Source organism: Oncorhynchus clarkii, unplaced genomic scaffold, assembly GCF_045791955.1.
Source record: "Oncorhynchus clarkii lewisi isolate Uvic-CL-2024 unplaced genomic scaffold, UVic_Ocla_1.0 unplaced_contig_7460_pilon_pilon, whole genome shotgun sequence".
In the NCBI taxonomy this organism is placed as follows: Eukaryota; Metazoa; Chordata; class Actinopteri; order Salmoniformes; family Salmonidae; genus Oncorhynchus; species Oncorhynchus clarkii.
This window is the reverse complement of record NW_027259173.1, coordinates 1-12,500: the sequence shown is the minus strand read 5'-3', so window position 1 is coordinate 12,500 and position 12,500 is coordinate 1. Positions and strand designations below refer to the sequence as shown.

Genomic DNA, 12,500 nt, shown 5'->3' with positions numbered 1-12,500 from the left:
TCATGGCGTGTTTGTCTGATGTTGTTTATGGTAACTTGCTGTCGTCGGATCAACATTAGGAACACCTTCCTAATATTGATTTACACCCACCCTTCTCAATTCGTCAGGGCAGGGACTCTACAAGGTGTCGAAAGCCTTCCACAGGGATGCTGGCCCATGTTGACTCCAATGCTTCCCAATGCTTTTTTAGTTGTGTCAAGTTGGCTGGATGTCCTTTGGGTGGTGGACCATTCTTGATACACACAGGAAAGTGTTGAGCATAAACAATTCTGGCACCTACTACCAAAACCTGTTCAAAAGCACTTCAATCTTTTGTCTTGCCCATTCACCTTCTGAATGGCACACACACATAATCCATGTCTCAATTGTCTCACGGCTTAAAACTCCTTCTTTAACCTGTCTCCTCCCCTTCATCTACACTGATTGAAGTGGATTTAACAAGTAACATCAATAAGGGATCATAGCTTTCACCTGGATTCACCTGGTCAGTCTACGTCATGGAAAGAGCAGGCGTTCATAATGTTTTGTACACTCAGTGTATAACGTTATCTCCCTCAGAGCGAGGAGATAGAAGACTCAGCCTTCCCCTTTGACATCTTCTACGCCCTGACTCAGAAGATCTGCCCTCGTACTGACATCCAGGAACTCTTCAACAGAATGTGAGTTGTCACTAGCTCTACTCCCCAGACCTCTTTTACTGTACTCTCTACCTTCAATAGCTACTCTGTTCTCCTTCAGCCTACTGTAGAAAGCTAACTGCACCCTCAATGCTAGTCACATCTAAGTGTGCAGTCAGTGTAGGAGTAACAAGGTCTGAAATCACACAACCCAGTTAAGGATGTCTTTTCATCCAGTTTTGCTCACTGGGAAGACATTTCCAGTACAATATCTACAACATTGTATTGTTGTGTATTTTCCCAGCTGTGGTTCTGATAGTAATGAGATATTTAGTAATGGCCGTTTGTTCAACTGTTGTGTTGATGGCTGTAGTGTAGACACTGTATGTGCATGACGGAGTAGAAGAAGAGTGAGAGAGAACGTGTTGTAAGTATGTTGGTGTTTGGTTGAGAGATCAACATTTATTAAACAGTCTGCAGCTTCTCTACTAATAAACTCTGCGAAACCTAACCTGCTTAAACAGTGACACATTAACACGTTTGTTTTAAACTAACTCAACAGTATTTAAATGTTCGAACTGTGGTGATTTTAACATGTTACAGAAATGTTGATAATAAAATGTAACACGGCATTGTTCTGTTTTGACCCTTTAGAAAAACCTTCTGCTTTCTAGTCACTGGCTGACTGGCTGAGAGGGTTTTTAAGAAACATAACATTTTGTTTTTCTAATTAATTCCTTTGCAGCAATGGGGACAAAAGTGATTTTTTAAACGTAGACCAGTTAGTCAGCTTTCTGAATGAAGTAAGCTCTTTATCATTCATTAACTTCTCTGTGTGACTGCTTGACCCCTACCCTCTCACCTGACACGGGGTAGAAGTTGCTCTTAGGCAATGATATAGGATCCGTTTCAGATGGCCCTCCTCAAATCCTTAAAGGAACATTTCACCATCATATTCATCATCTCCAGCACCTCCCCATCAATGTGTGAAAATGGCGTGTTTCTATGTTCTGTGTAAAAATATTACGAAGGCAATTCGGAGGCAATGCCTACTTACAATTGGTGAAAATCACACGAATAAGACAGATGTCATTGGAAACACATCTTCCTATATATTTGTTACTGTAAACATAGAAACACACCATTTTCACATATGTTGTGGTGGTGCTGGAGATGATGAATATGAAGTTGAAAAATGGGGAACAATTGGGAGATACAATGCATAACTGATCTTAGATCAGTGTCTGTAGGGGTAACTTCATCCTGCCCCTCTCAGCTGCTTTCCACCATCCCCGACCTATACTGAACAAAAATATAAACGCAACATGTAAAGTGTTGGTCCCATGTTTCATGAGCTAAAATATTAAGCACAAAAAGCTTACTTCGGCTCAAATGTTGAGCACAAATTTGTTAACATCCCTGTTAGGGAGCATTTCTCCTTTGCCAAGAAATTCCATCCACCTGACAGGTGTGGCATATCAAGAAGTCGATTAAACAGTATGATCATTACACAGGTGCACCTCGTGCTGGGGACAAAATGTGCCACTCTAAAATGTGCAGTTTTGTCACACAACACAATGCCGCAGATTTATCAAGTTTTGAGGGAGCATACAATTGGCATGCTGACTGAAGGAATGTCCAACAGAGCTGTTTCCGGAGAATTTAATGTTAATTTCTCTACCATAAGCTGCCTCCAACGTCATTTTAGAGAATTTGTCAGTACACCCCACTAGCCTCACCACAGACCACGTGTAACCACGCCAGCCCAGGACCTCCACATCCGGTTTCTTCACCTGCGGGATGGTCAGAGACCAGCCACCCAGACAGCTGATGAAACTGAGGAGTATTTCTGTCTGTAATAAAGCCCTTCTGATTGGCTGGGCCTGGCTCCCCAATTTCAGCCAAATGAAATAAATTCATTAGGCCCTAATCTATTTCACATGACTGGGCAGGGCCACAGCCATACTGTAGGCCCTCCCACTTGGGAGCCAGGCCCACCCATGGCTGTGGCTTGCCCAGTCATGTGAAATAGATTAGGGCCTTATGAATGTATATCAATTGACTGATTTCTTTATAGAAACTCAGTAACATTGTTGAAATTGTTGCATGTTTGCGTTTATATTTTTGTTCAGTATATTTCTCCCCAGCCCCGCCTACTTGTGACTGATTGTGTAACCATGGCAAACCGGGGAGGGAGGAGCTTTCTGTTTGGCCATTTTGTCTGATTTCTGTCTACTTGCTACCTGCCTGCCTTCAAGTTTCACATTTTATTGTCACGTGCACTAGCACAGTGAAATGCTTTTCTTGCTTTCTCTTTCCCAACAATACAGTGATCAATATTGGTTCCTATTCACTTTCTTTTGTGCTAGTGGTCTCTGCTTTGGCTGAAAACGTACCTGCTTCTACTTCTATCTACTGTGTGTAAGGCTTTTTCTCTGTGTGCAATGCTGAAGTGAATCCCCATTAGTACAAAGGCTGTGAATGTTACCTGCTATAGTGGCAAGTGGTGTTGTTATGATCCCTGCTGATGTGTGAATCTCTACCCTCTCTGCTTGTGAGACCACATGCATTCCCTACCTTTGGCTAACACACACCTCCAATACCCACCCCATTGCAGTAGCTCTGTACCAGTAATTGTAGCATTTTGGTTTTCATTTGAACACCCACAAATGAAAGATGTGTTTGTACCGGAGTTAGTACTATATACATTGTCACTGTATCAGTCTAAACTGTTACTCTCTGTTGTTTGCCAGCTGTGTGTGTGTTTAGTCTCTTGTTATAATGGTCCCAATCCTAACCTGACTGATGTGTGTAACAGAGGTGGTGCAGTGAGCAACACTTGCATGATGAGTAGCCTAACGCTAGCTTGAGACATGAAAGCTGCCGTTAGCTCCAGGAGTTCATTCCTAGGCATTGGCTCAGCAGGCTAAAATAGTCTGGTGCTACCTAGACAAAAACCCTGGTTCAAACTCAGTTGGTCACATGACTTGTGCACGTAAAGTTTCTTGAAAGTAAAATAAATAAATCAACAGTTTCTTGAAAGTTTTGCCAAAAGCATACATTAGTGTCCATGGTGGGATTTACACAAAGGTTTAAGTTACATTCACAATTCTCAAGTTAGGAATGGGACATATTGCCTTAGTGTGCAGTGGCATGCATGTGTACAGTATGTGCTTGTGAGTGAGACGGTGTTGTGTATCATTGCTTTCTCCAGAATCAGCGCGACCCGCGGCTAAACGAGATCCTGTTCCCCTTCTACGACCCGAAACGAGCCATGCAGATCATCGAGAAGTACGAGAGAGACCCAGACCTCAAGAAGAAAGGTGAGAGGGATGGATGTAGAGAGAGATGCAGATGTGAAGAAGAACGGTGAGAGTGGAGTGGATGGAGAGTAGGAGAAAAAGTGAGGATTCTCCAAAGCAAAATGGAATAACTAATCTATGCCTGTTCTGATAAAACCTTTTAGGCATTTAGACTCGGGGGGGGGGGGGGGGGGGTGCCTTGCTTGACCACACCCTCCTTCCTTGCTCCTGCCCTGCCTCTTCCACCAATGCATTTGTTTTTATGGACAGAAAAGAGCAGAAGCTCTGAGCTGTCTGATCAGGCCCATTGTCTATTGTCGTCAACCACAAACACTTGTCCTGTCTACCCTACCTGCACTCACCTGTTCTGTCTAGTCTGCCTCATTAATTACTGTTGTCATGTTCTTTTGCATAATTTAACAAGGGTGGCAATAGCAGGATACCTTTGGATTAACAATCAACATGTTTGGCACTAGATTACACCTATCTAAACATACTTTACATTGTTTGCGAAATCAGACATAATATCACTATAATCCGAGTGTTCATTTTCAAAAGTTGCTTTCATTTCAGCGCATCTAATTTGTAAACATTTCAACTGTATTAAATTATTACTTTTTTTAATTGCATAAAAAATGAACACCCATCTTTCTTCTCTTTCTGGTGATCTAAGTGTCTAGACGGTGCGATAAAAAATGGAAAAACAATAAATGTGTTTGAATACCCATACTAACATACAGCGTCGCCTGTCTACCGGAAGTTGATGCTGTTGCTATGCAACAACAAAAGACTAGCTAAACATTTTACGATTTCAATCTAAATTCAATCTGGAGTACCAGAGCATTGTCAGATTGTCCATTTGTAAATTCAATCTGGAGTACCAGAGCATTGTCAGATTGTCCATTTGTAAATTCAATCTGGAGTACCAGAGCATTGTCAGATTGTCCATTTGTAAATTCAATCTGGAGTACCAGAGCATTGTCAGATTGTCCATTTGTAAATTCAATCTGGAGTACCAGAGCATTGTCAGATTGTCCATTTGTAAATTCAATCTGGAGTACCAGAGCATTGTCAGATTGTCTATTCGTAAATTCAATCTGGAGTACCAGAGCATTGTCAGATTGTCCATTCGTAAATTCAGAGCGTTTCGCTCTAGGACACTCTGGCCGAGGAGGAGGGTTGATCCGAGCATTCTGGCCTCAACGGCAGTCAAGCACCCAGGCTAACTGGCTAACTATTTCCAGACACAAATGAGAGAATAACTCACTAACGCCATTTATTCTCCCAATCAGAGTTGGTTAGGCAGTTTTCATGTTATCCAGAGCGCTGGTGACTGTAACTGTGTTGCTGGCAACAATTGAATTACAATTTTTTTTGCCAATGTTTAGTAACCCCGGCCATATATTCAACGGGTGTTGTGCCTTCGTAAATCCATCAGTTATTCTGCGCTCTGGTACTCAGACGAGAGGGCTCTGAAATCGGAGTAGATGGGCAGAATTAACCATGTCTATTGAGAACTCACAACCACTACACCACTTAGCTAAGAATGACGTAAATAATCAAATCAATTAACATTGGGTAGTTAGTTAGATAGCATATAGTTAATATACTGCCTGGCAAGTTCCATGTATTAGTAGCCAACTAATGTTAGGATGGTAACTAGCTAACATACCGGTACATACTGTAATGCATTACAGTAAAATGAAAGCAATTAATCCATCGAGATTTAAGTGACAAGGGGATTTTTTCACCCCTCAAACACAGGAAATAGATGGCTGAAAAAGACAGATCTTCAGCTGGTCCAGGTCATTTATGTTACATTTAGCAGACCCCCTTACACACTCTCCATCTCCCCCTCCTCCACTCCCCCAGGCCGTATGTCCAGCGATGGCTTCTGCAGGTACCTGATGTCAGATGAGAATGCCCCGGTGTTCCTGGACTGTCTGGAGCTGTACCAGGACATGGAACAGCCGCTGGCTCACTACTTCATTGCCTCCTCCCACAACACCTACCTGACCGGGAGGCAGTTTGGAGGAAAGTCCTCTGTGGAGATGTACAGACAGGTTCTGCTCTCCGGCTGCAGGTAGGTGTGGGAGGGTCAGGGTAGGGGGGGTGGGGGGTGAAATGGTGGCGGGGAGGGTATGGGGGGTTGTGTGTGTGTGTGTGTTTATATACAGTATGTCAACTGTTTTGTATGTGTATGATGTCAGGTGTGTAGAACTAGACTGCTGGGATGGAAAAGGAGAAGACCAGGAGCCTATCATCACTCATGGCAAGGCCATGTGTACTGACATCCTCTTTAAGGTACACACACACTCTCACACACACAAAACACTATTTTACACATTCAGATTTGTCTGATCATTCACACAACTTTTGTATAAATTACATATGGTAAGTCTACCCTCTTGTGTTCATAAATGGATACAGCATCTAATTGAGACCTGCAGATCCATTTGAATTTACTGTTATTGATCAGACACAGATCAGAGACTTATAGCAAGTGATATATAATGGATTCAATGTGATATATAATGGTTCTAACATCAATCCCCATGTTGTTGTTTATCCCCTCAAACAGGATGTGATCTCAGCCATCAGAGAAACAGCCTTTGTTACATCTGAGTATCCTGTGATCCTGTCATTTGAAAACCACTGCAGGTAGAATTTCTAGTGCTGAGCGATGACCTTGCTTTAATAAAACATGTTAGTTGTGCATATTATATTTGTTTAATTTGATGACTTTATTATTTCATTCCATATCATCATCTCATCTCTATAGAGCTTCTGCCTATGCTCTCTGACAAAATCACTATTTTGTAGTTCAAAGTAAATAAGGCATACTTCTATGACTGTATATTCAGGTAGAGATACCTCATGAAGCGACAGCTTCTCTGTATATCCCGTGACCATTGTGCGTTCTTCAGTCTCTTCTAGATAAACATTGCGCATTGACTTCACAGAAAAAACGTAATGAAATGGGATTTAAATCATTGAACCGACATCAGCCAATTAGTTGTTTAAAAATGATGAACTGAAATGTCAGCTAATCACAGCACTAAGGATTTCACTATGATCCAGAATGTAAAAAAAAATATTATACATGACAATATTATTTATTCCATTGTGTCCGATTGAATTACATGTAACAGTGTAACTATTATGAATTTGTAATTTAATGATACATTTTTTTTGGGGGAAATGGAACTAACACTCACACTGACTTTGCTGATAACTACAGTACCAGTCAAATGTTTGGACACGCCGACTCATTCCAGGGGTTTTCTTTATTTTTACTATTTTCTACATTGTAGAATAAGAGTGAAGACATCAAAACTATGGAATACATGGAATCATGTCGTAACCAAAAAGTGTTAAACAAATCAAAATAGATTTTATATTTGAGATTCTTCAAAGTAGCCACCCTTTGCCTTGATGACTGCTTTGCACACTCTTGGCATTCTCTCAACCAGCTTCATGACGTAGTCACCTGGAATGCATTTCAATTAACAGGTGTGCCTTCTTAAAAGTTAATTTGTGGAATTTCTTTCCTTAATGTGTTTGACCCAATCAATTGTGTTGTGACAAGGTAGGGGTGGAATACAGAAGATAGCCCTATTTGGTAAAAGACCAAGTCCATATTATGGCAAGAGCAGCTCAAATAAGCAGAGAGAAACAACAGTCCATCATTACTTTAAGACATGAAGGTCAGTCAATACGGAAAATGTCAAGAACTTTGAACGTTTCTTCAAGTGCAGTCGCAAAAACCATCAAGTGCTATGATGAAACTGGCTCTCATGAGGACCACCACAGGAAAGGAAGACCCAGAGTTACCTCTGCTGTGCTATGATGAAACTGGCTCTCATGAGGACAACCACAGGAAAGGAAGACCCAGAGTTACCCCTGCTGTGGTATGATGAAACTGGCTCTCATGAGGACCACCACAGGAAAGGAAGACCCAGAGTTACCTCTGCTGTGCTATGATGAAACTGGCTCTCATGAGGACAACCACAGGAAAGGAAGACCCAGAGTTACCTCTGCTGTGGTATGATGAAACTGGCTCTCATGAGGACAACCACAGGAAAGAAAGACCCAGAGTTACCTCTGCTGTGGTATGATGAAACTGGCTCTCATGAGGACAACCACGGGAAAGGAAGACCCAGAGTTACCTCTGCTGTGGTATGATGAAACTGGCTCTCATGAGGACCACCACAGGAAAAGAAGACCCAGAGTTACCTCTGCCGCAGAGGATAAGTTCATTAGAGTTACCAGCCTCAGAAATCGGCAATTAACTGCACCTCAGATTGCACCTCAGAGTTCAAATAACAGACACATCTCAACATCAACTGTTCAGAGGAGACTATGTGAAATCAGGCCTTCATGGTCAAATTGCTGCAAAGAAACCACTACTAAAGGACACCAATAAGAAGAAGAGACTTGCTTGTGCCAACACCAGAAATGGACATGAGATCGGTGGAAATGTGTCCTTTGGTCTGGAGTCCATATTGGAGATTTTTGGTTCCAACCGCCGTGTCTTTGTGATACGCGGTGTAGGTGAACAGATGATCTCCTCGTGTGTATTTCCCACCGTAAAGCATGGAGGAGGAGGTGTTATGGTGTAGGGGTGCTTTGCTGGTGACATTGTCTGTGATTTATTTAGAATTCAAGGCACACTTAACCAGCTTGTCTACCAAAGCATTCTGCAGTGATACACCATCCCTTCTGGTTTTCGCTTGGTGGAATAATCATTTGTTTTTAAATAGGACAATGACCCAAAACAAACCTCCAGGCTGTGTAAGGGCTATTTGACAAATTGAGATGGTTTGGGATGAGTTGGACCACAGAGTGAAGGAAAAGCAGCCAACAAGTGCTCAGCATATGTGGGAACTCCTTCAAGACTGTTGGAAAAGTATTCCAGGTGAAGCTGGTTGAGAGAATGCCAAGAGTGTGGAACGCTGTCATCAAGGCAATATATTTTTTATTTGTTTAACACTTTTTACTCACTACATGATTCCATATCTGTTATGTCATAGTTTTGATGTCTTCACTATTATTCTACAATGTAGAAAATAGTAAAAATAAAAAAAAACTCTTGAATGAGTAGGTGTGTCCAAACTTTTGACTGGTTTGATCCTGTGTGTTTTAGTAAACCCCAGCAGTACAAGATGGCTCGGTACTGTGAGGAGATCTTTGGAGACTACCTACTGAGGCATCCTCTCGAGGGATACACTGTGAGCCATCTACCTGCTACCACACTATACCTGTCTTTCTCCTTTCTACGGTGTCTATCTGTACCGTGTCTGATAGTTCATCATGGTTGAACATAATAAACAATATGTACAATACTGTAAATGTCTCCTTCCATTTTGTAAAAAAGGAACGTTTGTTGTTGTTGCCAGGTTGAAGCGGGTCGTCCCTTGCCTTCTCCCATCGACCTCAAACGCAAAATCCTCATCAAAAACAAACGCTTGAAACCTGAGGTGGAACAGAGTACGTATACAGTGACAGTCAACTTTATGCAAGAATAGTTTTATATCTGCAGTTACAGATGTTGCTACTGCTGGACTGTTCTCTCACTCTGTATGATGGTTTTGTTGACTACACTATGTTGACTTGTGTTGTTGTTGTTCTACAGAGCAGTTAGAGTCCTTTAAGAAGCACATGGAGGCTGGAGAGACCAACACACCAGCTATCTTACTGGGAGCAGAGACAGAGGAAGATGTGGAGAATGGTGAGTGTGTGTGTGTGTGTGTGTGTGTGTGTGTGTGTGTGTGTGTGTGTGTGTGTGTGTGTGTGTGTGTGTGTGTGTGTGTGTGTGTGTGTGTGTGTGTGTGTGTGTGTACACAAGGGTTCTTCTTTTGTTTCTTGTTCTGGTGTGTAGTCACTTTGGAGACTGAGATATTCACACACTTTGTATCAGTTCACTAGAGGATGTGTGTGTCTTTGTGACCATGTGTGTGTGTTGGAAGGGTAACTGTGTGTGGTGGAAGGGTAACCGTGTGTGTTGGAGGGTAACTGTGTGTGTTGGAAGGGTAACTGTGTGTGTTGGAGGGTAACTGTGTGTGTTGGAGGGTAACTGTGTGTGTTGGAGGGTAACTGTGTGTGTTGGAGGGTAACACAGTTACCCTGTGTTGGAGGGTAACTGTGTGTGTTGGAGGGTAACTGTGTGTGTTGGAGGGTAACTGTGTGTGTTGGATGGTAACTGTGTGTGTTGGAGGGTAACTGTTTGCATTGGAGGGTAACTGTGTGTGTTGGATGGTAACTGTGTGTGTTGGATGGGAACTGTTTGCATTGGAGGGTAACTGTGTGTGTTGGATGGTAACTGTGTGTGTTGGAGGGTAACTGTGTGTGTTGGAGGGTAACTGTGTGTGTTGGATGGTAACTGTGTGTGTTGGATGGTAACTGTGTGTGTTGGAGGGTAACTGTGTGTGTTGGAGGGTAACTGTGTGTGTTGGAGGGTAACTGTGTGTGTTGGATGGTAACTGTGTGCGTTGGAGGGTAACTGTGTGCGTTGGAGGGTAACTGTGTGTGTTGGAGGGTAACTGTGTGTGTTGGATGGTAACTGTGTGTGTTGGAGGGTAACTGTTTGCATTGGAGGGTAACTGTGTGTGTTGGATGGTAACTGTGTGTGTTGGATGGTAACTGTTTGCATTGGAGGGTAACTGTGTGTGTTGGATGGTAACTGTGTGTGTTGGAGGGTAACTGTGTGTGTTGGAGGGTAACTGTGTGTGTTGGAGGGTAACTGTGTGTGTTGGAAGGGTAACTGTGTGTGGTGGAAGGGTAACCGTGTGTGTTGGATGGTAACTGTGTGTGTTGGAGGGTAACTGTGTGTGTTGGAGGGTAACTGTGTGTGTTGGATGGTAACTGTGTGTGTTGGATGGTAACTGTGTGTGTTGGATGGTAACTGTGTGTGTTGGATGGTAACCGTGTGTGTTGGAGGGTAACTGTGTGTGTTGGATGGTAACTGTGTGTGTTGGAAGGGTAACTGTGTGTGGTGGAAGGGTAACCGTGTGTGTTGGATGGTAACTGTGTGTGTTGGAGGGTAACTGTGTGTGTTGGAGGGTAACTGTGTGTGTTGGATGGTAACTGTGTGTGTTGGATGGTAACTGTGTGTGTTGGAGGGTAACTGTGTGTGTTGGATGGTAACTGTGTGTGTTGGATGGTAACTGTGTGTGTTGGATGGTAACTGTGTGTGTTGGAGGGTAACTGTGTGTGTTGGATGGTAACTGTGTGTGTTGGAGGGTAACTGTGTGTGTTGGATGGTAACTGTGTGTGTTGGAGGGTAACTGTGTGCGTTGGATGGTAACTGTGTGTGTTGGAGGGTAACTGTGTGTGTAGCTCTAGGTGATGTGAAGGAGGTGAACCCTGACTTGAAGATCAGTACATCAGAGGAGCCTAGTGAAGACAACAGCCTCAGCACCAGTGTCAGTGTGAAGAAAGAAGGAGAGGAGAGGGACAACAGCATAAAAAAGGTATACATTTTCTAAATGGAATTTGTGTTTTTAGGTAAGACTTAGGGCTTTATTTTAACAAACCTAAGTTGGACATGATTTGGAAATGCCCACACATGTCTATATAAGGTCCCACAATTGACAATGCATGTCAGAGTGAAAACCAAGCCATGAGGTTGAAGGAGTTGTCACTAGAACTCTGAGACAGGATTGTGTCAAGGCACAGATCTGGGGAAGGGTACCAAAAAATGGCTGCAGCATTGAAGGTCCCCAAGAACACAGTGGCTTTCATCATTCTTAAATGGAAGATGTTTGGAACCATCAAGACTCTTCCTAAAGCTGGCCACCTGGCCAAACTGAGCAATTGGGGGAGAAGGGCCTTGTTCAGGGAGGTGACCAAGAACCTGATGGGAGAACCTTCCAGAAGGACAACCACCCCTGCAGCATTCCGCCAATCAGGCCTTTATGGTAGAGTTCCCAGACAGCAGCCACTTCTCAGTAAAAGGCACATGACAGCCTGCTTGGAGTTTTCCAAAATGCACCTAAAGGCCTTGGACTGTGAGAAACAAGATTATCTGGTCTGATGAAACCAAGATTGAACTCTTTGGCCTGAATACCAAATGTCACGTCTGGAGGAAACATGGCACCATCCCAACGTGGTGGCAGCATCATGCTGTGGGAGGGACTGGGAGACTCGTCCGGATCGATGGAAAGATGAACGGAGCAAAGTACAGAGAGATCCTTGATGAAAACCTGCTCAGGACCTCAGACTGGGGCAAAGGTTCACCTTCCAACAGGTCAACAACCCTAAGCACACAGCCAAGACTACGCAGGACTGGCTTTGGGACAAGTCAACAATTGAATCCATTTTAGAATAAGTCTGTAACGTAACAATGTGGAAAAAGTCAAGGAGTCTGAATACTTTCCGAATGCACGGGTGTAAACGGGTGAACTGCTGTTTCATCCGATCAGCATCCAGGACCCAAACGACCCCGTTTATAATGAACTATTGTTGTGTGTTTTCAGGTTGTGGAGGAGGATCCAACAGAGATGTCTGAGGCCACAGAAGCTACAGACACCACAGACATCTCAGAGGCTTCTGAGGATGACAACATCAAAAAGGTATGGGA

At 43.1% G+C, this 12,500-nt stretch overlaps 1 protein-coding gene across 1 annotated transcript in view; it reads left to right on the top strand.

The window, feature by feature from the left end:
* The window catches only part of LOC139399621 (1-phosphatidylinositol 4,5-bisphosphate phosphodiesterase beta-4-like), a gene marked incomplete at both ends in the record, with an annotated part of 36,808 nt that extends 24,316 nt beyond the window's left edge, over positions 1 to 12,492 (top strand). The window contains 11 exons of the mRNA XM_071144970.1: positions 559 to 659; positions 1,363 to 1,420; positions 3,832 to 3,940; positions 5,792 to 6,002; positions 6,130 to 6,223; positions 6,501 to 6,580; positions 9,066 to 9,150; positions 9,319 to 9,409; positions 9,555 to 9,650; positions 11,258 to 11,391; positions 12,397 to 12,492. Coding sequence (XP_071001071.1) covers positions 559 to 659; positions 1,363 to 1,420; positions 3,832 to 3,940; positions 5,792 to 6,002; positions 6,130 to 6,223; positions 6,501 to 6,580; positions 9,066 to 9,150; positions 9,319 to 9,409; positions 9,555 to 9,650; positions 11,258 to 11,391; positions 12,397 to 12,492 — 1,155 coding nt within the window. The remainder of the gene's footprint in view (positions 1 to 558; positions 660 to 1,362; positions 1,421 to 3,831; positions 3,941 to 5,791; positions 6,003 to 6,129; positions 6,224 to 6,500; positions 6,581 to 9,065; positions 9,151 to 9,318; positions 9,410 to 9,554; positions 9,651 to 11,257; positions 11,392 to 12,396) is intronic.
* Positions 12,493 to 12,500: the final 8 nt, after the last annotated feature.